Below are 25234 nucleotides of genomic sequence, written 5' to 3'. Positions count from 1 at the left end.
TTATGATATATTTTGCATCGTTTTACAGTATTGATTGCAACCAAATAAATTACAGCCACCCATAACCACATAGGACAAATTTATTAACAACACTTGGATCTTGCAGTCTGAAGTTATTACTGTAATTAAAATGTTTCTGAGTCTCTCTGTTTACAGAGTATGCTAGCAGCAGAAAAATTATACTGTCCAGGAGCCGCAGTTCTGATACTGCGATTGGGATACTGGGATGGGGATACTGTGATCCTGAATTGCTGCCTGCTGTACACAGATCTGAAGCTGTTTTTTTGAAAGGCAAGTGCAGTTATGCCCATTTGGTTTGGTCACAGGTCATACATCTTTTGTTGCATAAATGGATTTGGAGTATTTTAGAGTTATTCAGTGAAAACATTCTGAGGCTGACACTAGCTTTCCTGGCAAAGAAAGGCAACTCCCACCATAAATAATCGCACTGGTTTAGTATCCTCTCATCAGATGACTACACAGTCTATCTACAGGCCTTATATATTTACCGTGCATAATGAAGATCACCCCTGCACCCTCCCCTGCTTTCCAAGCTGCCCTGTTTCATCAGGTCTGTGCTGTATCTCTATCTTTATTGGCACTGGAATTACAGATCCAGCAATCTAATTTAGCAATCAGTAAAAAAAGGTGAGCACACATGTTGGATGCTCCTACAAGAACAAGCGATGTGCCTGGGAAAGATAATCTTGCGGCATTATATTTGGAGGGGTTGCTATGGGAACTTTAGATGTAGAAGCAGAGCCTAATTTCTCTTGGTCTGCTATAAAGCTGTTTCAAGTTTAAATAAAAGTTACTGAAATCTGGATTTGGATTCTAATCTCCGAGCTCTGCAGGGAGCTATGCCATGCATTATCTAAAGCTGCTTCTCTCCTGAACAAGTGATCTTCCTTTCAAGTGTTCATAGACCCATAAACAGCTCAAGCCTTGAACACACACTGAAGTCCAAGCCAAACTTTTAAACTCTTGCTGAATGCAGACTTAAGCGCTTACTTAATGCAGACTTAAGCGCTTACTTAATTAGAAATGGGTGTCTAAATGGTTGGCTGACTTGCAGGCCAACTTCTAAAATACACTTGCCCTAAAAACAGCAAAGAGCTTTCCTTTTTATTTTTAATGAAGAGTGGGCAATGTATTTGTGGAACGTCTGCCTGGTTTCATTCCTGTTTTCACGTCATGAAACAGTGAGCTCATGTTTGCTGTATTATAGAATCATAGAATCATAGAACAGTTTGGGTTGGAAGGGAACTTTAAAGGTCATCTAGTTCCAACCCGCCTTCCATGGGCAGGGACACCTTCCACTAGACCAGGTTGCTCAAAGTCCCATCTAACCTGGCCTTGAACGCTTCCAGGGATGGGGCATCCACCACTTCTCTGGGCAACCTGTTCCAGTGCCTCACCACCCTCATAGTGAAGAATTTCTTCCTTATATCTAATCTCAATCTACCCTCTTTCATTTTAAAGCCATTACCCCTTGTCCTATCATTACATTCCCTTGTAAAAAGTCCCTCTCCAGCTTTCTCGTAGGCCCCTTTCAGGTACTGGAAGGCTGCTAGAAGGTCTCCCCAGAGCCTTCTCTTCTCCAGGCTGAACAACCCCAACTCTCTCAGCCTGTCTTCACAGGAGAGGTGCTCCATACCTCTGATCATTTTTGTGGCCCTCCTCTGGACTCACTCCAACAAGTCGATGTCTTTCCTGTGCTGAGGGCTCCAGAGCTGGACACAGTACTGCAGGTGGCGTCTCACGAGAGCAGAGTAGAGAGGAAGAATCACCTCCATCGACCTTCTGGCCATGCTTCTTTTGATGCAGCCCAGAATACAGTTGGCCTTCTGGGCTGCAAGGGCACATTGCTGGGTCATGTTGGGCTTCTCATCAACCAACACCCCCAAGTCCTTTTCCACAGGGCTGCTCTCAATCCATTCTTTGCCCAGCCTGTATTTGTGCTTGGGATTGCCCCAACCCATGTGCCGGACCTTGCACTTGGCCTTGTTGAACTTCATGAGGTTCTCACAGACCCACCTCTCAAACCTGTCAAGGTCCCTCTGGATAGCATCCCTTCCCTCCAGCATTTCGACTGCAGCATACAGCTTGGTGTTGTTGGCAAACATGCTGAGGGTGCACTCAATCCCACTGTCCATGTTGCCGACAAAGATGTTAAACAGCACTGGTCCCAATACCGACCCCTGAGGAACACCAGTCATCACTGGTCTCCACTTGGACATCGAGCCGTTAACTGCAACTTTTTGAGTGCAACCATCAAGCCAATTCCTTATGCACCAAGTGGTCCATCCCTCAAATCCATGTCTTTCCAATTTAGAGACAAGGATGTCAAATACTTTCCACAAGTCCAGGTAGATGACGTCGGTTGATGTAACCCTTATCCACCAACACTGTAACCCCGTTGTAGAAGGCCACCAAATTTGTCAGGCACGATTTTCCCTTAGTGAAGCCATGTTGGTTGTCACCAAACACCTCCTTATTTTCCACGTGCCTTAGCATAGTTTCCAGGAGGATCTGCTCCATGATCTTGCTGGGCACAGAGGTGAGACTGACCGGCCTGCAGTTCCCCTGGTGTTCCTTTTTTCCCTTTTTAAAAAACGGGGGTTATGTTGCCCCTTTTCCAGTCAGTGGGAGCTTCACCGGACTGCCACGACTTCTCAGATGTGATAGATAGTGGCTTAGCAACTTCATCTGCCAGTTCCCTCAGGACCCACGGATGCATCTCATCAGGTCCCATGGACTTGTGCACCTTCAGGTTCCTTAGATGGTCTCCAACCTAATCTCCTACAGTGGGCATTAGGGCATCTACTACATTCTCCCAGTTCCTGCCTTTGCCTTCTGCGACTTGGGCGGTGTGGCTTGAGCACTTACCAGTGAAGATTGAGGCAAAAAAGTCATTGAGTACCTCAGTCTTCTCCATATCCCAGGTAACCAAGTCTCCCGTTCCCCTCTGGAGAGGGCCCACATTTTCCCTAGTCTTCCTTTTATCACTGGTGTATCTATAGAAGCTTTTCTTGTTGCCTTTGACATCCCTGGCCAGATTTAATTCTGTCAGGGCTTTAGCTTTCCTAACCTGATCCCTGGCTGCTTGGACAATTTCTCTGTATTCCTCCCACGCTACCTGTCCTTGCTTCTACCCTCTGTAGGCTTCCTTTTTGTGTTCGAGTTTGTCCAGGAGCTCCTTGTTCATCTATGCAGGCCTCCTGGTGTTTTTTCCGGACTTCCTCTTTGTTGGGATGCATTGTTCCTGAGATTGGAGGAGGTGATCCTTGAATATTAACCAGCTTTCTTGGGCCTCTCTTCCCTCCAGGGCTTTATCCCATGGTATTCTTCAAAGCAGATCCCTGAAGAGGCCAAAGTCTGCTCTCCTGAAGTCCAGGGTAGTGAGCTTGCTGTGCACCCTCCTCAGTGCCCTAAGGATCTTGAACTCCACCATTTCATGGTCACTGCAGCCAAGGCTGCCCTTGAGCTTCACATTCCCCACCAGCTGCTCCTTGTTGGTGAGAACAACGTCCAGCAAAGCACCTCTCCTCATTGGCTCCTCTATCACTTGGAGAAGGAAGCTAAGATGAACACATTCCAGGAACCTCCTGGATTGCTTATGCCCTGCTGTGTTGTCCCTCCAAAAGATATTGGGGTGCTTGAAGTCCCTCATGAGGGCCAGGGCTTGTGAACGTGAGGCTAGTCCTATCTGTCTATAGAGGGCCTCATCCACTCAGTCTTCCTGGTTGGTTGGCCTGTAGCAGACCCCCACTATAATGTCACCTGTCCCTGCCCTCCCTTTAATCCTGACCCATAAGCTCTCGGTCGGCTCCTCATCCATCTCCAGGTGGAGCTCCATGCACTCCAGCTGATCACTGACATAGAGGGTGACACCCCCTCCTCATCCCCCCTCCCTGTCCTTCCTAAAGAGCCTGTATCCCTCCATTCCAACACTCCAGTCACAGGAGCTATCCCACCATGGCTCTGTGATGCCAATAAGATCATAGCCCTGCAGGCGTGCGCACATTTCTGCTTATAGGGCTGCCCTGTTTCTGCTTCATGGTCTTTCATACAGGCTGCAGACAATGTGCCCTTTTCGATGCCTGTGATTACATGTGAAATGATTGTGTTTTGGATTTTGGGACATTCTGCCAAGTTCTCTAAAAATAACCTTACACTGAAGTTAGTCTGGGTCACAGCGATTTCAAGTAAAAAACTAATAATGTTCTATAAAAATACATGTAAGAAGAAAAATAATTTGAAAAATTTTAAACAGATTTACACAAAATGAAACTCCTTGAGAGTGGCACAGAAACACACTCTAAAATGATCTTGAGAAAAGTCAGGGACTGATTTAAATCCCTGACAGAAATGGTGTCCAGCATCCCAGGGCAAGAAAACACCTACCTCATTCTCGGATCGTCGGGGGGAGTCATTTCCAGGTCATGGGTAGGTCCGTTCAGACCAATCACATGCAAAGAAATAGTTGGATTTTCCATTCCAGCCTGGATTTTAAAATAAGAATAAATGACCATATCTTATACAACACAGAATGGTTTTGATTTGTTATGTCCCCATGGATTATAAAAATGCATTCCCATTGTATGGGGTTACAGACTGGACTGCTGCAGTTGTTCACAAGAAAACTGCAACTGTAGTGATGTGGCACAGGGGTGTGGAGAGGTTGGTAGGCACAACCAAGGGGTAATTTTACTTAGGATACCTCTAGCCTTGGTAAAAAATGCTACTTTTCATGGCGACTAGAAATATTGCCATTTTATGTACCTTTTGATAAAATGTTGTCTAACAGGATGACGGTAGATATAGGAAAATACCGATTCATTTTGTATTGTAGGAAAGGGCATCTCCTGCTGAATCACTGTTACTTTCCACAAAACCTGCATATGTGTGGATATCTCTCCTGTTAAATCATGGTTCAATTTGGACTGACATGTAAGGTCTTAGGTAACCAGTGCATAAAGCAAGATACCCAGAAGAAATGACTGCAGCACAGTACACCTCTGTACTGTCTTGTAGTAGAAAATTACAGCAATAACAGCAGCAGCGTATCGATACTGGTAGAGAGCTGTGCTGGTGCTATGTACTCGCTGCAGGACTGCTGTACAGATCTCTGCAATCAAGGAGAGATCGGCTCTTAAGTCTTTTCTGTCTTTCAATGTGTTCTTTGTAATGCTCAGCACAACATGTCTCCAAACCAGGCTACCTCCTCTGACATTAGGCCATCCTGGCTATTCTAAGGAAGCCCAAATACTACATTTTCCTTCTATATAAAAGGAAATGTATCTAAATGTAAATGCTGGCTTCTAAACTCTCAGACACCTATCTAGCATGGAAGCGCAGTTGCTTTTGTGTGGGTAAAAAGCAAGAATTTTTAAATTTCATTTTCATTATATTTAGAATGATTAATACTTGAATCAGAAAACTGCAATTTTACAAATGCAACTAAAGAGTAATGAAGACCACATTCACCGGGGAACAGCTGATCTTCCCTTAGATCAGTTTATTTTCATTGCTTATGAATGTGCACTATTATACAGTCTCCTGTGTGAGCCTACTGGAAAAAAATTATTTTTTTTTTAATAGAACAACAGGACTGTTTGTTTTATTTTCCCTTACCTTTGGATAATGATACGTTTTGACAGTAGGGTAAAGGCTGCCAGTGTATACCGGGATTTCCATGGTGGGGACTCTGGAGGCATTAATTGTTGCATATGCTAACCTGGTGCCATCAGGAGACCACCAATGAGCAATATGAGTCTTCAAGATCTCCTCTAATTAAAAAAAAAAAAAAAAAGGAGAGACAGAAAAAAAGGCTATTAGATGTAAATTACTAGTTAGCAATAAATGAAACAGCGTAGATATGAAACTCCCAGTCTAATCACAGCACAGGGAAGATGCCACAGGAATATCAATTAAAAATATTCATTAAATTATGCCATATACAAAAATGAACACAATTGATAACAATTACTCTGAATATATAGGTTATTAAGCATAATTATCTTGCTCAAGAAACATCATATTATTCATATTAGTACACATACTCATGAATTCATATTAGTACACATACTCATGACAGCATAAACGGCCCTGCTGCTCCTACTATGTGTCCTGTACATGGATATGCGAACATATATACGTGCACGTGTTGGCAGAGCTTCCTCTGCCCGATGTTCCTGCCTGCCCAATGGTAACATAACCGAGGCTCCCTCGGGGCTAGCGGAGAACTGCAATGACTGAGATTTAGTTCTCCTCCACAAAGAGTTCACAAAGTCATACTAGACACATATCAATGGATTCAAACAGCGTTTATACTTACATACAAGTGCTTCAGCTACAATTTAAATCCTTCTAAACTCTGTTGCCAGTTGGGAATAAACAAAAAAAGCAATTTTCTGTAAGTTATGCAGTGCTGGAACTTTGTAACACTTTACAAGATACTAGGCTTTAGAGTCTGGGGCTTGGATACCATCTTGACTTTTATCCCTATTTCATTTTTTAAATCACTTTTGCAAAGCAATTTTCAATAAATAGCCAGGGTCAGAGACTGATCCTTTTTACCACTGAATTTGGGGATTACAGATTTTTTTGTGATTTGAATAATGTAGTTGCTATTGAAAAGGTACTCAGAAAAATGCCAATACAAACATGTCAGAGTTCAAGTATGTAAGAGAAAACAAGATTGCCATCATAAGAAATTATTTTGAAGGCTGGCAAAACCTAATTCTTATTAAACACAAATTCAAAGAACTTCTAATTTCTAACACTTTTTCTTATCATTTACTATCCTTCATTGCAAAGATGACTTCAGCTTATAGATACCCAGAAAAGCTGTAAAATTCACTCTTTGTCCAAAGTATCTCCAGCTACTGACATTTGGAAGACACAAACTTGGCTTTTTAAACCTCCCATTTTGCGAAAGGCAATAATGTAATCCATTTTCATTAAGAGGCTTAATATCATATGAGTCATTCCTATTTAAACCACAGCAGAAGGACTTGCATATGCTGTACAGATTGATGGGCAGGAAGACAGGTCTCATTACTTTAATGTGAGAATAAGAATTAAAGAGGCCACAGAGTGTTTCTAAGCCTTCATCACTGAAGTCCTGCTACACAAGTCCAAGCAGCTCCAACATCTGCTGTTATCGCTGGTCATTGCAAAAACCAACAAGGATTTTCAGAGTTCAGACCCATCATGTTTGTACACCACCCTATGATGACCCCTCATCCAACCAGAATGTCCCTCTGGTTTGAAGAGTAGAAACTCACCAAAGACTGTTTTATTTCTTTTAAAAAAATCTTGGATGAGTGATCCTTGGAGAACAGACAGGCCATTATATTCATCACAGAGCAAATGAGCACCTTTGTTAATCTAGACTTGCATATGGCTTGAGATAAAACTCAAGGTAACATTAGAAAGGGTGCAAGGGAAAATCACCCTCAATAGTTAAGCCTTCTACAAATAACAAATTAATTAATCAATACTTAATGGCAACATCTAAGTGGGGGTTTGCAAAGATGTCTAGGAAGTTGCAAATATTACATAGGAAAGCACGTCTGGCAAATTTGCTTTGCTGCATTGTCCCACCTGTTGTGTGTACATTTAAAAGATCCTTCTTTTGACTTATATTGGTTGTTCATTAAAGAGATAATTAAGAGCATAAATGAAAAGGAGTAAAAATGGATGGCAGATGAATCCTTGACATTTTAACATTAATTAGGAATGACTTTATTCAGCAAACATTTTCTCCAGAATCTCAGACTTAATGAAGCAGTTCTGCTGAAGGTCACATGCCAGGAAAGGTTTTAGTGCAGGTTTTGTGGTCCTCTATTAATGAGATTTAATTGTGTGAACCTTTGCCTTGAAACAAAGCCAGGACCTTGCCATTATTAGAGAGATCAGTTAGTTTTAGCAAACTAGAGGACATTGTTATGAAATATAAAATGCATTAATACCAGAAAGTTTCAGCTGAAAATAAAATGCAATTTGCAGACAATTTATTCTTGGGGACACTTTATTCTTTGTGCTTGCATTTACCACATGCTCGGAAAATCAGTTGCATTCAATACTCCTGGGTCTTTCTAAGTCAGTTCAGAACCCACCTCACATATCTTAAAGGTCTTTTCCAACCTATATGATTCTGTGATATATAAGAAACCAGGTTCTCCTTAAACGCCAAAGCCCCCTTCCACATATACCTCATGACCTCCTAGCTAAGAGTATAAAGTGATAATTGATCAAAGCTTTTGCTCTCTTCCTCAAAGCTTGCAGTTGCTGGGTGTGACATGATGTAGGGATGATGCCAGTGAGCCATAGAGATTCCTCAGTCAGTTGCTGGTGGCTCTGTGCTTCTTCTTTCTCCACAGCTTTGCTTGCCAGCCATCACACTGGAGCGTGCAAACCCCTAGAATAATGAGAATGAAGTGTGCAGTTGCCCTAACTGAACAAGGATTGTGATGCTGCCTGTTCAGACTTGGTGGCTGGGTTCAAGCACAGTGTCTGAGGCAAGTCAATGCTTATTCCACGTTACCACATTCAATATCGAACCACTCTGAAACAGCTAGATGACCTTGCTTATAAGTAGTGAAACTTTGGTGGGGATACGTATTAGCCAGCTGGTAATCCAGTGAAGTGTTTATGCTCAAGGAGTGTTACAGCACGTGTATTTCAATTCCTCTTCTAGCTGAATAAGACTCAATTGAATGATCATTTCAAAGCTGTGTGAAACAAAGAGTCTTCTAAGTTAACAGACTCTCAGGAGCATTTGAAGTCCTAGGTCGGAGTATATTCAGTGACAACTGGGTATATATCCATTTTAGAGACTTTAATATCACTGGATGAGAAAAGAAACTGGAGGTAATAACAGAGGTGTGATGAGAGGAATCTTCCCTGAGCTGAATTAAAGGTTGCTGCATTCAGTGCATTACGTAGGTGGGAGTCTTTGGTATCAAGACCTGAATAGCATCCAGAGTGAATCAGGCTGCCCTCAGCAGGAATGCGATCTCTTCAGAAGAACGTGTTTCCTGACGCTTTCCTGCTCACCGTCAGGAAGCAGAAAGGAGAAGTCCCTTGCTGTGGTTCTCAGCTGCCAAGTAACAAGATGTGATGAATCTGCATTTGGATATAGCATTTGGCCGTGATACCATAAGGGCAATCCCTGGATGGACTGCACAGTGTATCAGACATTGGATGAACATTCCTACTAGATGTTATCCAAAACTAGCCCAGCATTTGTATAAAAGCAAAGGAAGCATCTGCTTGTTTCAAACTTTGAGTTAATGCCAGCAGTACTTGCAAGAGCAATGAAATGGGAGACTTGTATCTTACTTTAGGTAACAAACTTCTCAAGAAATCATAGGAAATAGGGCTGGAAGGGATTTTAAAAAATTATCTGGCCCCTTCCTCCATGGACAATATCCACCCCAACCCTGTAAGAATCTTCACAAGTGGATTTTGCTATTCCTTTTGATACTTGTATAGGACCTTTAGCAGAGTTTTGGCCATAGAAATCAAACACTTTTAATTTTCATGTCCATCTCTGCCTAAGCACTGAACAGTGCTACTGAAGTGCATCCAGACCTCTACCTTCCCTTATAGAATCAATGCAGGGAAAAGCATCAGGGCTTTATCTTCTGCAACCTCAGTGGCAACCAGCAGATTCTGGATAAAACCTGTCGTATGGAGCACATTTGGAAATCCACACGGACGGTTTTAATGTTGTGAACCATAATCTGCCATTGTGGTATTTCTACAGATATTTCCACGACCAATCCAATTCCCAGACTTGCGCAGAGTTCTAGGCAGAGCTCCTCTTTGTTAATAAGTACATGTAAATGCCATGGCCATGAGGGTATCTTAATGCATTTCTGAAAATCTAACTAGTTCTGCAGCTTTTGTCCATCCTGAGTCATATTTGTGAATCATGCCTTTCTGCTGAAGGTAGCAAAGTTCTGGCTTGCTATTAGGGAAAGGATGAAGCCTTCACCAATAACTGACTGGGAAACCCATTGGTAGCTTAGAGGTTGTTTCCAAGTTTTGAAGTCACCAAAAATAACTTGTAATTTGCAAGTATGAGTTAACAGAAGCACAGACGTGCACAAGAAGACAAGGATGCTTGGACAGACCAATTCTCTGACAGGTAGCATTGCAACCCCTTTCTATCTCTTCCCAAAAAAATGAATGAATATGATGCCAGGAGGAAAAACTGAGAAAAAGGAATAAAGAAATAATTTTCAAGTCATCACAGTCAACAGAGGCATATAGCTGTACTACCTGTATAATCTACCCACTGAGGCTATACATATTACAAGCATCAAATCCCAGTTCCCATGTACAATGAAAATAGCTGGAGACACCATCCTGATCAGCCACTTTCCTTTGGCTGCCCACATGCTTCTGCTCTGTGCAAGGCAGGATCCCATCACTCCACAGCCATCCTCCAGATGTGCCTGTGCCCATGTGTCCACATTGCCACCCCTCGTTGGGAACACAGTGGTAATCATACCAACACAGCCCCACTGGCGATGGCACATAAAGCCCTTCCACAGGAGTGAGCAAGTCAGTGAAAGGCTGGTCCTAAAAGCTTTTCAATCTTTAACTGCTAACACCTTCTAATAAGAAGGCCAAGGAAAAACATTACAACGAATGCAAAGAAACTAACCTTTTCTCTTCCAAGAAAAAATGACCCATAGATCCGTACTGCAGTTAAACAAGAGATCTGGAGATCTGAATGGTGTGTCCACCTTTGGTGAAGTTCCTCGTGTTATACAGATGAGCTGCAGTTAACAACTGCAGTGTCATTAACTTCAAAAATGTAACTTCCATTTATAACAGCTGAGGAGGTGTCCTTGGACACTGAGCAGAAAGGTTTTTTTAACTGCATCTAGAAAAGTAGAGGCTTTCTGCATCTCAAGAGGTCAAAAGAAGGGTGTAATCGGTAGAGGCATTTAGGATGTTTTACCTATTAAATAAATCAATTTCTTTTATACAATTAAAATTCTCTTCTTGTTCCAGTCATTTCATTTTCTTCTTCAGTAGAAAATCAAAATAATATTATCAATGTTGTGCCCACAGAAGACGAAGACTGAAAATAGTTTGATTCTCCTCTGAGTAGATATAGATACATGTACGCACACACACACCCACCCAAATATATCTAGTTTTCTGTCAATAGACCCATTAATTTCAGAATATTTTAATTTTTACACAAAGAATTATGCAAGATTTTGTCTAACAGAGGGAACTTCCTCTTCTATGTGATTTATTGCTGATGTGGTAAAGTGCAGCAATCCCAGGAAGCGTAATCAATGGTTTTGTTTGCGTGATGTATTGTAGATGATGCTCAGAACATTAAGTATTTGGTGCGCTGAAGACATTTTGCTTTTTATTAAAACTGTTAATAAAAAGGACTTTTAAACAAAATGAAATTAAAGCCTAACATAAAGGCCATGTCTTACATTAGGAAAGAAAGCTCAAAAGAATTTGTCAATAGGAAGCATTAAAAGAACATGAGAGGAAAAGAGATCAGGGAACAGAAAGGGGGTCTAGGAAAAGAGAAAACAAAGACTTCTAAGATAGCGAAACCCCAAGGGTTCTCATAGAAACATCAGATACAAATAAATGTTTATTTGACAGCTGCCATCTGTTTTAAAATCAATTACTAGATCATCTCAAACCACCAACCACACGTCCAAATCGATTACTATTGTATAGTTTGAAAGCAAGCATTTTTACATGGTTAGGGAAAACACATTGTTCATATCAGCCTTCACTGATGTGTTTCAGGGATGGCTTTAGAAGACCACCCTGCCATCTTTCATACATATACAAGCAAATTTTTGTCTCAGTTGTTGTAGTGTAGATTTACCTCGACTTCCATTAAGTCATTGTAATAGGTATAAAATGGGTGTAAAAGAAGTTATGTGTATGCAAATAGTGTAAAACTGTTTTATATTACTATATCCAATCTACATTTTCCTGTGTTGACATTATTTTATGCTGATGTCAGCAATAGCCCTGCAGCACCATTTATTTCGGTGCAATTAATCCTCTTTCACAGTTGTCTAATTGAGTCAGGTGAAAAAAAAAAAAAGTCATTTTGCAGGGCCAGTAAACAATTCAACAATCTTTTGTAGAAAAAAAAAAATTTTTTTTTGACTGAGCCCAAACTCCAGGCTCAGCCCTACCCCACGGTCCCTGTATGCAGACAACCACCATTCTCAAGGTGTCCATGCCATCGTCCAAGAGATCCTTAAGAAAACCTGAGCTGCAACACTCACCCCAGTGACCCTTTATTCCTACTCGAAACACACAGCCTCCTCTGCCACTGACAGGCAACAAGCTTATGAAGAATAAAATATTACTTGCTTTCATGGCATTTTTTAGGACATGCTTTAGAGAGCATGTTTTAAACATCCAATCCTTGATCCAGAAAGCTCACTGCCCAACGGCAGTAGCATTATGCAGCCACGGAGCCGAACAGACGCAGGCGAGGAGCTCCCATGTGTTCAGCAGTCGCGAAAAGGTGGCAGCCCATCATCTTGGGGAAAGGAGCCCAGCCGGAAGATTTGCACCTCCTCAAGCACAGGGAACGTGTGGGCTGCAAGTGTCATGAATTTCCCCTTAGTCATGCGGTTTAATTGCTTGAACACATGTTGTTTTCTGCTCGCGCAGCCTTGCAGCCCCTTGCTCCCGCAGAATATTGTGTTGAGACAGCGGGGAAGGGTTTGGCCAGTGCTTTCTGCATCCCTGTGCCCAGATGCTGAGGGCCGGGAGAGAAGCTCATTTCAACGGGGTGGTTCATGCTGGGCGCTGAGGACAACCCCATGGGACTCTTCATGTGTTCTGCATGGTCAACAAGGTCACGTCTTACATCCACATCTCTCAAGAGTTGCTGCATGGCCTGAGCCAAGCCCAGACTCAGCAAACAGGCAAACCCCATGAAATCTGAAGGCAAATGTGAGATGCGAGATGCGAGAAAACCTTTGCTTCTGTGAGATGAAGGTGTCTCTGTGTAACAACACCACAAGCTGCCGTGCTCTAACAGAAGACATGTCACCTTTGGATGCTCTCTGATACCTGGCAAGGACCCCTGAGGGAAAGACACAGGGACAAAGAGCAAACAGCATCCAGCAGAGCCAGGGTGCACACATCAGAGGCAGCTCTGCCAGCCAGCCTGGCCAAATCCTGACCACAACTCCTTATCCGTAGTCCCAACTACCAGCAATACCCACCATGGTTTCTGAGGACAATCTTTAGGACGCTTCTCCCCAAGAAGCAGGACTGAGATCATGTTAGGATGGCATCACGCTGCTCACAGACAGAAGAGACTTTCTGTGGCCACTCATCTCGCCCACATCAAAACTGCTGGTTTAACGCTTGTGGCTTTTTTTTCCCTGGGTCCATTGATTCTTCTAATTTGTTGTGTTTCCCACACTAAAAGATCCTGTAGTTGTTATATGAGTCAGGACATTGGGGTGTTGTTTATAAGGTTATTGACAAGTAGCTGCCAGACCTTCTTTGCTGTCTGAGTGCTTGGGAGCTTCAAAATGCTGGCGATATTGACTACAGGCCTGATCCTGCCCTCAGGTACATCTCTGCAGCTCCTACCAGAATACACACAGAGGCCAGGCTCAGGCTGTAATAACTAAGAAATCACGAATGTTTAAAATCTCCATCATTCATACAAATGGATTTGTTGAAAAAAACCCCACCAAACAAAATAGATGCACACAAGTGTGTGATGTCATCTGAGAAGTACGGGTGGATTCTCACAAATAAGAGAAGAATTCAGCTACTCAGAAATGGGGCAGGGGCTCCTCCAGTCCATCTTCACGTCCTGGCACACTGGCCGCACTCAGCTGTACTCGCCCATGTACACGCTCACCCAACTGAGGTGCAAAAAGCCATGGAGAGGGGCTGTCCCCCAGATCTCACATGGACCCTGTGTCTTCACCAGGAGCAACAAGCAGCTCCCCAGGAGGTCTGGCACCCCCTTCAGAGCAACCACAGCAGGCAGGCAGGCAGGCAGGGTTACCATGTGCCATGCACAATGCCATACTATCCTGAGGGCACACCAGTGTTTTGGAACCTGTTTTGCATTAAACACTGCAAAACATAAAGGAAGTTATAGACCTCTTTGGACAAACATGGCAGAACAACACTGAGTTGCCTCCACATCCTCCTTCTGCTCTTTTCAGAAGTTTCCCTTCTCTGTGCTTCTAGCTTTTTCTCCCCTGTGCACCATTTTAGCAATCCTTAGCTGTTAGCTTTCAAAATCATTAAAGATTAATGCTCACAATAGCTCCTAACAATTAGCAGGTTTCCTTCTTTCATGGTGTGAGTCAGTCGCAGCCACAGTAAAACCCTCTTGGACCATCCTAACTAGACTGACATGCAGACATTTCATCAACACAGGCAAGTCTGTGATCTGTCAGGATGCCCAGATGTAATAACGAAAATGGGGACTGAATTATGAAAGTAGAAATATTACTTAGAGATCATATAGTCAGATATCCCTGTTTCTAACACTCACTCCAAAGAGCAAATGCATCTAGAAAATCTGTCTTGGTGGCACACTGCTGTACGTCACTAATGCATAATAAGATTGTATTCTTCCATCACCTGGCATAAACATAAACCCACAGGCTGTTGTCAGCTCTCCATGAAAGCCTGTTAGCTAGAGGTACTAAATCTGTAGAAACTTTTGCTGGCAAAAGTCTTCTGAGTAATTTGCACTGCAGCTCATCGCTGTGAGTAAATGTTCATTGCAAGGTCGTATCGTACCTTTTCAATTTCTAAGGACCTAGACAAGACAGAATTCATGTTGCCCAATTGACTGGATGCAGTAGGGCTCCTTATAGTAAAATTATTTTTTTTTATTTCTTTTTTCTCCCCCTGCCACTTAGCAGGTTGCTATGGCTGGAAATACAATTTGCTTATCTGTGCAATGCAGTGAGACAAATCAAGGCTTTCATTATATGCTGAATATTACTCTATTCAAACCTGCTCAAGTAGCTTCCACTTCACCTTTCCTTTAAATTAAAAGTTACAGGTTCTTCCCAACTAATCTGTGGGTTTTATGATAGCAGGAAGATGGACAGCCAACCTTGACATAGGGGATCCATTTCAATAGCTACAGACTTATCAAGAAAGTTAGTGATCACAAAACCCTCTGAATTTGACTATCAAAAATTCATTAGACGATTGCAATAGTTCAAGAACACAAGTGCCCAAAAGCAATCTTTTTTAATGTTTCATAAAGAAATATATGAGATAAGAAGACTGAACAGCCTGACTTTGCTATTAAAAAACTTGATTCTTCAACCCCATGGACTTCTATCAGCGCTTGCGCAAGCTGTCTTTCACGTGAATTGCTTGCATGATTTATTCACCCTGAGCAGCACCTGCTAGTCACCTAGCATGAGTACTAATAAACGTCAGTTAATATTGCAAAATATGGCCCTGCTTTATAAAATGGGGACTGTAGCACATTGACTGAATTTAGTTTAGCTCCAAATTTCTTACCTAGTTTAAACTGCTACAGTCATTGAACAGCCATTAAAAACCCACTCAGAGTTTATATTGCCCTACTATGGCAATATTCCCAGAGGTTTCAACCTGAACAGTGATTCAGGACCTGGCTAACTGAGAGATTTAGCTCAATAATGACTCAGAGGATGAATCTGATTTTACAGTACTGAATAATCAGAGGAACTACTGAGATCAATAGAGTTACCCAGGAATAATAAAAAAGAGAGCAGGATAAAAACAGAATCCAAATTAGCTTATAGCAATATTTCAGAAAAACACTCTTATTAAATAATAGAAACATTTATTATTAATAAAGGTAATGGCATGTAATAAGGTTATGCCACTGATGGATCAGTGTGGTTTGACTGTGTTTATCAGAGTGGTGGCACTTGCATGTTGAACAGAAATTCTGTTCTTCCTAGATGCAAGTCTTGAAGGACTTCCACGATGGACTCAGGTGAGCACACAGAAAAGAGAAACATAGCTGTATGATAATGTCCACCCATCAAAATATCTTTTATCTCTACTATTAGGAAATACTTTTTTATATATATATTTTTTTTCGAGCTGTGGACTACTGCATAGTAATTTTAAATCTACTGGCAAAAGCTTGCATAGTCACCTTCCTTGGCCCACTTGGAATTACCCCACCTTTCTCCAGGGAGCTGCAGACCTCAGTCTAAACCCCACTAATGTCCAGAAGGGAGTTTCAGATGCTTTGGGTACAGGTGACATCTCCAGCTACACTATGACAAGAAGGAAAGCGGCATGGTACCCTGCACCTAGGGCAGGGCCACCAGGTCTGTGTAACTTCAGTTGACATCCACAGCCCCGAAACTCCCATGAGTGGGACAGTAAATAAAACCCAGTGTTTTGCATATGCAGAATGCCCAACAGGGAAATGCTGGCAAAGCATAAATCAGTTTACACTGAAGAACATTTCTGCAACAACCACTTAAGAGCCCTTTATATTAAGGCAATAAGCACATGCCCAGACAAGGACAGACAAATTAGGGAAACACCTTCTCTTCTAGTGAGGTGGAAGGGGTGGAAAGAAAGATGCTGTGAGTGTTTCCCTTCACATTTGCAGAGCAAGAAGGGTATGAAGGCCTTCAAGGGCCCTGAAGGGGCACTGGTGGGGTGCGCAAGGTGGTATCACCCAGCTCTTGCCCACGAGAGGGGAGATGCTGGGGTTTGTCAGGCACGGAGTACTCAGTGCCTTGCCCAGCGAAGGTCTGGTCCGTGACACGTTTCTCATCACAGGCACTACCTCCACATATATCTATATTCACTAACATTTTTATTTTTGAATTTATGACCATTTTAATTTCCTTGGAGAGTCTGAAGTTTGTGTCTCTAACGACTGTTGGTTTTACTTTAAAGCTACAACAATTAGAGTCTTCTAATGAGAGTTTTAATTGGATAGTGAATTAAATACCAGATGAGGTTAACTATTCATACTGGCAATGGAATTCCAGAGATTTAGATTTTTTTTTTAATTTTGATGTATTGATTTGAGTTTTCTATTCCCTGCTGTATCTTGTTTCTCATAGTTGTACACTGATTCCATTATTTTCAACTTTTAAATTTCAGCTGACAAAACCCCCATCCAATAAACCAGCACATAAAAATTTCTTAAAAAAATATACCAAAATGCATAGAGAAATGTACATATAAACACACACAGAGCCATGCAGTAACAGCAAAAAGAAATTGTCTGTATAATTGGATCTAAAACTGGTAGGAAAAAACTTATTAAAAATGAATATCAGAGAAAGGCAATTAAGAATTTTAAGGAAAAAACCCCTGATTAATTAACTGCATATTATAAGTATTACTTTGAATTGCATTGTACAGAACAGTATCAAATTACTAATTATCCTTTCCCGCTTTGTTCAAAGATCATGAATGTGCATTTTAATTTACACTGGAGTAAGCTAAATACACTGAGAACCAGCATGTAGAATTTTGCAGAAATCGCTGGGGATGAGGGGAAACTCCCCCATTACCATATAAATGACATGCACAGAGTTATAAATGACACGCACTAGATCCAGCTCATATTGTTCCTTAGGATGTAGCAGGCAAATACCGGAAATTATAATAAAGCTTATAACCTATCAGATAATAAATGTAACCCATACCCCACAAATCCCCATCTACCAAAGATAATTTTGTCTGCTGTTTTTTGCTGATTAAGGGTGGCTTTGAAAAAAAAAAACCCTCCTCCTTTCCCCTCTTTATCTGTTGCATTTATTGGCAGGATGGAGATGGCTCCATTTTTATCTACCTAATAGCTCACAATATCTAACGTAGACTAATCTTCATTTCCAAGGCCTTCATAGCCTGCTCTACCCTTAAACACTTCCCATTTAGTTTCGAGGACAATTCCCACATAAAAAAGACTCATTATAGCAGCTCCTTTTTCTGCTGGTATATTTTTACTGTGACATCCACAACATTAGCAGAGCTGCTGTGTTGAGATCATGGCTGACCAATATCTCATTATTCCCTGCAGCAGTCTGGGGACTGGGTCAGCTTTTGTGGGGTGTTTGTTCAGCACTAGGCACAGCCAGGCCACAGGACATACCCAGCTGGCAAGTACTTTCCCACCACCAGACTATGGAAAGTATGTTTTGAAACGCTTCAAAACGTTCAGATGGCAAACATTATCAAATTGCAAAAGAAGTACCGTCGTCCTTGCTGAGTAGGACCAGAACTTCTGAGTTGTACTCCTTGTCCTTTATTGTTCATCACTAAAAAAAGTTGTTTTCTAAGTCATGTTATTCCTGGAGTATTCGGATGTGGGTTGCACTCAGAGATGCCAGTTTTAATATATATTGTTCTTTCTTTCTAAGGCTTCCTTGGATGCCTTTCATCATGGTAACTCTCCCCCTGGAAAACACAGCAGCTCTGGGGTGGCTGAATGTCCCTTCCCATCGATGACACACGGCTGTGGCAGTCCCTGAGATGGGTACTCTGCCCTGCTCCTGCGGGGACAGAGACCCATGTGTGAGAATGCCCATCAGAGAGGGAGGCTGTGATTTACTCTTCAGGCTTCTTCAGAGTGGTATTTCTCTGTCGTTCCCTCCAACCCCTGAAGATTTCGTGCTCCAGTCTGTGGCTATAAATCCCAATTATGTTGTTGGCATGTTAGGTGTGAGGTTTCATCTTCATCAGGCTTAGCAGGATTCCACCATTGTATGAAAATACTCAAAGCGTGGTTACATCATGATTATACACAGATTTTTATTATTTTATAGTGTGAAGAGCATTTCTTTAAGGAGTGCTAACAGGATGTCTGGTTTCTGTTTTGCAGATCTGCATTCACCAACTGAAAAAGGGACCATGATATACTGCTATAAACGCAACCACCTGGTTGACTAATTGCCTGTGAATTATCTTTCTGTGCCTTGTGTACTCAGAGAGCTGGCTTAGTGCAGTTCTAAGTCCAAATTCATAACTGGTATAAATAATATATCTAGTGATACATACTAACTAAGGATCCAGTTCTTGTCTTTCAGTGTAGTATAAAGAAATGTAACAGTGTTAAGCTTGTCCATTAAGGACTCACGTGTTCAAAGGAACCAAATCCACTCCTTTCATACTTGTGAATGCACTACATGATTCATTATTTTCCACTTGAAACCAAAAATAGACATTTACCCAGGAAAACTGTGCAGTCAAGCAACCATTTTATGCTTTCTTTCCTTTTTCAAGTGGTCAGCAAAGTGCACACAGTTTCCACTAAACGAAACTACAAGATCAAAAAAAGGTAAAAAGTCAGACAGGAGAAGTGACTCTTGACCTTCAGGAACATTTTAGCTGCTGCATTGAAGGCAAAGGGTTAGTTTCTCCTCTAAATCACAGCTCAGCTGTGCTTTCAAATGCATACTTTCTCCTAGAGGAGAACAGGTCAAACATGGGACAGAGATGGTCAGGAACAGTCTCTGGATGTCCCAGGAATGTTATTTTGCTGGAACCAAAAACAAATGCTTTGTGATCTGCTGTTTACTACCAAGCACTCAGTGGACTTGCATTTGTAATTTCTATACACTGCAAGCAAATAATTCATACAGGAGAACATCAGTTCTGGGGTGGGAACAGAAAGGTTGGCTGTTTTAACTCTAATATGCTTATTCAGAGATGGTGCTTGGCCTTTGAGCAACATGGCCGCATCCATCATGTTGCCGCTTTCCTCCTCTGCCAGTGAAAGGAGCTGTGCCAGGACTGGATTCTGCAGCAGCCCTTCTGAAGCCTCAATGGGATGGAGGAAAACATACCTCTTGGCTTTTCCTCTCTTCCTGCAACTTCCTTTCAGGCTGAGGCACCATTCAGCAGCATTGTGCTGCGTGATCTGCTCGTTGAAGATAATCTTGGGCCTTGGTAATGAGTAGATCATGTACTACGACACTTCCAAATGGCAGTTCACACTAGAACAAAATCGTTGTTACGTCTGCATTTCTGTCTTACTACTCCCACCTCTCATCTGACACTGCATGCTCTCTGCTAACAGAGCCAGAACAACCCCGTTAAAGTTATCTTTTCATCTTTTTGGGGTTATTATTCTGTCTTGCATCATTTTAAATCTCACAAAAGTACTGAAACATTTCTGATGCATGCCAGGCTTTCCTGGTTCGCTATTTACCAGATCAGAATCCAGTTCAAATTCTTCTCACTAGGAAGGTCAAAATCAGATGTCCAAAATTCAAAGGTAGGTTCTTAAACAAAAGATGCCCCATATGCAGACTTGTGGTGTTCCTAAAAATAACATTTTAACCGAGTACGGCATTCCCAAGAAAGGGTTTTTTAAAAGAACCTCGAGTTCGTGAGTGGGCAGAAGTGAACTTCTTGTTTGTCACTTGAGCCATACAAGCAGAAGGATATCAACCTCTCCCACCGCTGCTCCAGGTCTGGTGTTTATCAATGGTACCCATGAGCCAGAGCAGCAGCTTCACGGACAGACCTGGCTAAAATGGGGAAATCCACAGGGAAATTCTGAACTGCTCCCTGCTCCGTAGTACCAGACAATAACCGTATCAACTCCCTGAGCCTTCTCCTGACCCTCCCATCCCACCAGTTTATTTTTATCATCAATAGTTGATGATACCTCCACAGTTGTTCCAGATGCCAAATATTAGAGAATAGAGCCAAGAAGCAAGAAAGGATCCTAAAATACCTACGTTTGGCTGGAAAATGATTTCTCCAGGGTATCATCGCTCATGATACAATCTGGGCAAGATGTGCTAAATCACAGGGCTTTTAGACCCTTATCAACAGCCTCCACACATATAGACCTTCAGGCAACGCACAGAGTGTTGGGGGTAGATGAGTAGAGAGAAGGGAGAGAAAAAACCAAGATAATTTTAAAGCACCATAGTTAATCCTTTTCCTCCTCATGTGCTGCAACTTTGCCGTGCCTCCAAGGGGCAGCACAGCCTCAGTTACCGCACCTGAAATTGTTAAGCTACTGGGGACACAGCTCTTACCTCCTCTCCAATTCTCACGATTTCTAGCCTGCCAGTGATACTCCAGAATAACACATAACAGTCTCTGGGTTAGCATGGGTCAGTTCAATAATCAAGTGAAGTTTAATTTTTAAAATGAGATATTGCATCCGTTAAGTCATCTCTGTGCCTACAGTCTGAGGCAGAGACTGGAAAATCAAAACAAATGCAATAAATACAATGATCCAGATAATTCCCATCAAGTAAGATTTATTTTGATGTCTGTTTTCAGACTGTTGCCTTCAATTTTAAAAGAACAATAGCATGAAAACATAACGTTTTGCTTTTAGGAGCTGTTTTTCTTCGGTTCTATTTCTTACCAGTTTCCCAAATCTTTAATCTAGCTATCTTGAAAGTCTCCTTTAAAGAATTGCTTTTGATCTAGTCTTACGCAGTAGCAACCGATGCTGGGTTTTTGGTTTTGTTTTTTTTTTTTTTTTTTTTTTTCCCCCTGCTATTGTTGTTAAATCAAATGCAAGACAATGACTCAACTTTGAGGAAAAGCGAAACTAATGTAGGAGGCAAATGCTTGTGAGTCATATGTGTAAAAAGGGAAGGACTGAAGTGATTTGCTCCTATTTTCTGAGATTTGCAAGTCAGGTAAGAGTCCACCAGCCCCTCCGTGATGCAGAACAGAGGTAACGGCCTGGCAGAGCTGGGGCAGCTTTAAGAGCAGATGTTTGCCTTCTGCTTGTAGGGTGCCCCATGGATTGGAAAGGCTCCTCCTGCTGTTGAAACCACTTGGGACCAGCCCAGCCTTCCTGCACAGTGACTCACACAGACACATCTCTCCAGTCGTGCATCCCTCACGCCCTGTGACTAAACCTGAAGGGGACCTGCCAGGGGTCTGTGCTGGAGGTGATCCCAGGAACGTGCTGAGAACAGCCAGATCTGGGTTGTCATGCGATGCTCTGCATTTTATTTGGTGTCTAGGGGCCAAGGTGAGACTTTCACCTCGGTTTTGTGTCCTAATTTCTCTCATCTTATCTAAAACCAGGTCAATAATTGTGCCTCCGTTTGCCTGTTTCTAAAAAGATAGTAATAATTCCTGTTCTACCAGGACATTATGTGAAGTTTTATTAATTGACAGTTGCAAAAGGCATTAAGATCAAGAGAGAATAATTGCCTCAGTGAAGGTCATAATTAGACATGTACCAAGAGATACAGCTGAGCGTCATCTGTGATGCTCATTTAATCTCATGCTTGTATTTTAGCTACAAGTGTGTGGGTGCTAAGGAGGAGAGCTGTTCTTACAAAGGCGACCGCTGCGTGAAGTTTAAGCACTTTGTTACACTGACACCCGAACAGCCCTGTGCAAGTGATGTTATACACATTAGAGACAAGAGGAAGGGTCACTCTACAGTGAAGTACAAGAAATGGACCTTGCAGTGGAGCAGAGCAGACTTGTCTGAAGCAAGGCCATCAGCAGTCCCTGGTCTGGCTCTCCTTGGCTGCGGGTCAGCTCAGGGGCCAGCATTAATCTGATCAAAAAGGGGATTGTGAAAAGCTCATCCGAGTGAGGCTGTGAAATCATGCTCTTGAACCCTAATAATTTCTACAGCAACCAGTTGTCATGTCACGAAGAATTACGGTCTAAAGTTGGGGGAGCGGGGGCAAGAACAAGTTGCCACACTTTCCTGAATCCCAAATCCTGCTGTAGGCAGAACTGGAACACTTCCTGTTGGAAAAATAATTATGTTTCTATATAGTGTGCTCTAAAAAGTTCCTTGTGAAACGTTAAGGCCTTTACTTCTAAATGTGATAGAACTGCGAAGTGTCCCAGGATTATCAGAAGAATTCGAGGAAAATCGAAATTCATGCAGAAACTTTGGAGACAATTTCAAGAAGATATGCAACAGAATGATGGATTTTTGTACTCATAAAAGATTATAAATGACCTCATTTTAAAAAGAGCACTTTTTTTTCTTTTCTGCACTCTGCTCACTTTTCCACTGAATATTTTATGTAACAGAGTTTTGAATTACAACTCAAGTCAACCCCCCCCCCCACAAACACACCACCAAAGAACCAACCGTACACACTAATCAAAAGCAAAACGGGATTTCATTTCGCATTGCTTCTTTCTAATTAGGATGCTATTTGCATACTATATTTTCCCAGCACACCGTGCAGATTTCTGACTGTTTGCAGCACTCCTACCCCGTGTGAATCTTGACGGTGAAGCTAGCTGCTCCTAGCTCTCCACAGTCTTACCACATGGTGGCAATGTAACTTCCACCTTCCTGCTCGGGAGGTGAGTTGCCTCTGATTCCCTCCTTCATTACTTCTTACTCACTCTAATGATTATATTTGTAGGTGGCAATTACAGTCCTCTGAGTTTCTGCTTTCCATTTCCTCTATAAATTTAATAGAGTATTGTTGGGTTTATTTTTCAAATAAACTCTGCAACATTTCCAGGGACATTAAACCCTGTTATATGAGAGTTTTTCTTTTAGCTAATGCAATATTGCATGTTTCGCTGAGCTCTAATGAAGTTTTGAGGACCACTCTGGAATTATTCCTTTTTGCCAACACACATTCATATGCCCTTCTGTATTAACTCTTTCCCTCCAAGATAGTACCTCTCTCCTTTAGCCTATGTTGATTTTGTTGCCTCATTGAATTGGAAAAAAAGAAAAAAGAGTCTCAAATGATTTAAAACCAGCTTAAAAATAATGCATAAAAAACAAAAAAGAAAAATTAGGAATATTTACACAGCAACAATAATAATAAAAAGACAACAGTAAAAGATTCAGCCTGCAAAGGAATAATAGATGCATAAGAAAAGATGATCCATGAGAGATCAGGCCTTTGTAAACCACACTAAGAAGTAAACTTGTAGTCTTCATTTTAAATGACTGTGCTACTGAGAAAATAATAAAAAACAAATCCATTACTACTTCATTTTAAAATCGGCATGTAGAGATAGTCTAGATCTAAAGTATGATGTAAACCTTTTTTCTGCATTTTTTGAAAAAGTGTGGATACTTCTCAGACTGCAACATAATAACTATTACCAGGTCTCAGCAGAAAGGTATCATTCTCTGGTCCCTAGCCCAGGCATCACAGATCTAAGGCTTAATTGGTTATATTCAGGAATAAAGTACTATATAAGTCAGCGAAAACACTCAAAAAAGAAAATGAATCTTAAAGCAAAACTCAGAGAAGTTAAAGGAACATCTACATTTGTTAGAGGTATCAACTTCTGCTTAGTTGTATAATTTTGCTCTGGTTCTAATACATAAATCAAGGTATTGTACATACTAAATGAGATTGTAATTGTCAATTTTAGATCTACTTTTCTGGCACATTTGTGTGAATTATGGGAAATATTTTTCTGCTAATACATTGGAATTCAAATACTCTGCCTGACAGACTGCAGTGGATGCGCTTCGCTGTATAATTAGTACCAGATGAGACAAAGAGTGAATGTTCTCTTGGTGTAGCTTACACCCATATGGCCACTACAGTTGCAAAACCATCTAGGAAACCTAGCTACATCACAGGAAATTTTGTGGATAAAAACACAGAGCACTTAATAGCTTGCTTTGGTACTATACGATGCTTCCACTCTCATTAAAATCTCAAAAAACCTTTAGAAGTGAAAAGAGATTCCTTCAAAATGCACAATTAAGGAATTTGTTAATAAGAAGAATTTTAAATAATTAAAATAAATTACAGTATTTAGCTCAGCAGCACTTTGTGTTGCCGTGCTGTTTGATGTGACTCAAAACAATAGACTAAAATTTTCCACTGCAGAGCGACGTACAAGAACTTTCATTGTCTTAAAACTTCTTATGGTTGGGGATTAGGGCACAAGAAATTTTCAGTCTTTATCCAGAAAAGAAAAAAAAAAAAAAAAGGTAGTCTAATCATAATTTTTTGGCACTCAAACAATAGCTTGTCAAGCCGGTAGCACAAGCTGGCTGAAAATGTGATCATTCAGCACCAAGATGACACACGTGACCACAGAAATGGCTGTGACCACTTTAGAAGAAAAGAACTGGGAAGAACAGAATCAAATCCAGCTCTACATGCCCCGGCTGTGCCATGGAAATATTTCTCAAAGTAAGAAACCCAGTTTGCAATGGAAAGAGCGGAAAGCAGGCAAGGAGGCTGGGGAAAGCATAAGTGGTTGCTGCTGTTCTTGCTGGAGGCTGGAGAGCTGAGCA

At 41.6% G+C, this 25234-nt stretch overlaps 1 protein-coding gene across 1 annotated transcript in view; it reads right to left on the bottom strand.

Annotated features, from left to right (window-relative positions):
- DPP6 (dipeptidyl peptidase like 6) overlaps nt 1-25234 on the bottom strand; it is a 429771-nt gene that overhangs the window by 54873 nt on the left and 349664 nt on the right. Inside the window, exons 9-10 of the mRNA XM_075495503.1 lie at nt 5638-5792; nt 4408-4505 (exon numbers count right to left, since the gene is read on the bottom strand). Coding sequence (XP_075351618.1) covers nt 4408-4505; nt 5638-5792 — 253 coding nt within the window. The remainder of the gene's footprint in view (nt 1-4407; nt 4506-5637; nt 5793-25234) is intronic.

Source organism: Mycteria americana, chromosome 2 (genome assembly GCF_035582795.1).
Source record: "Mycteria americana isolate JAX WOST 10 ecotype Jacksonville Zoo and Gardens chromosome 2, USCA_MyAme_1.0, whole genome shotgun sequence".
NCBI classification, from domain to species: domain Eukaryota; kingdom Metazoa; phylum Chordata; class Aves; order Ciconiiformes; family Ciconiidae; genus Mycteria; species Mycteria americana.
Note: the sequence above shows the minus strand (reverse complement) of the source record. Positions and strands in the feature narration are given on the sequence as shown.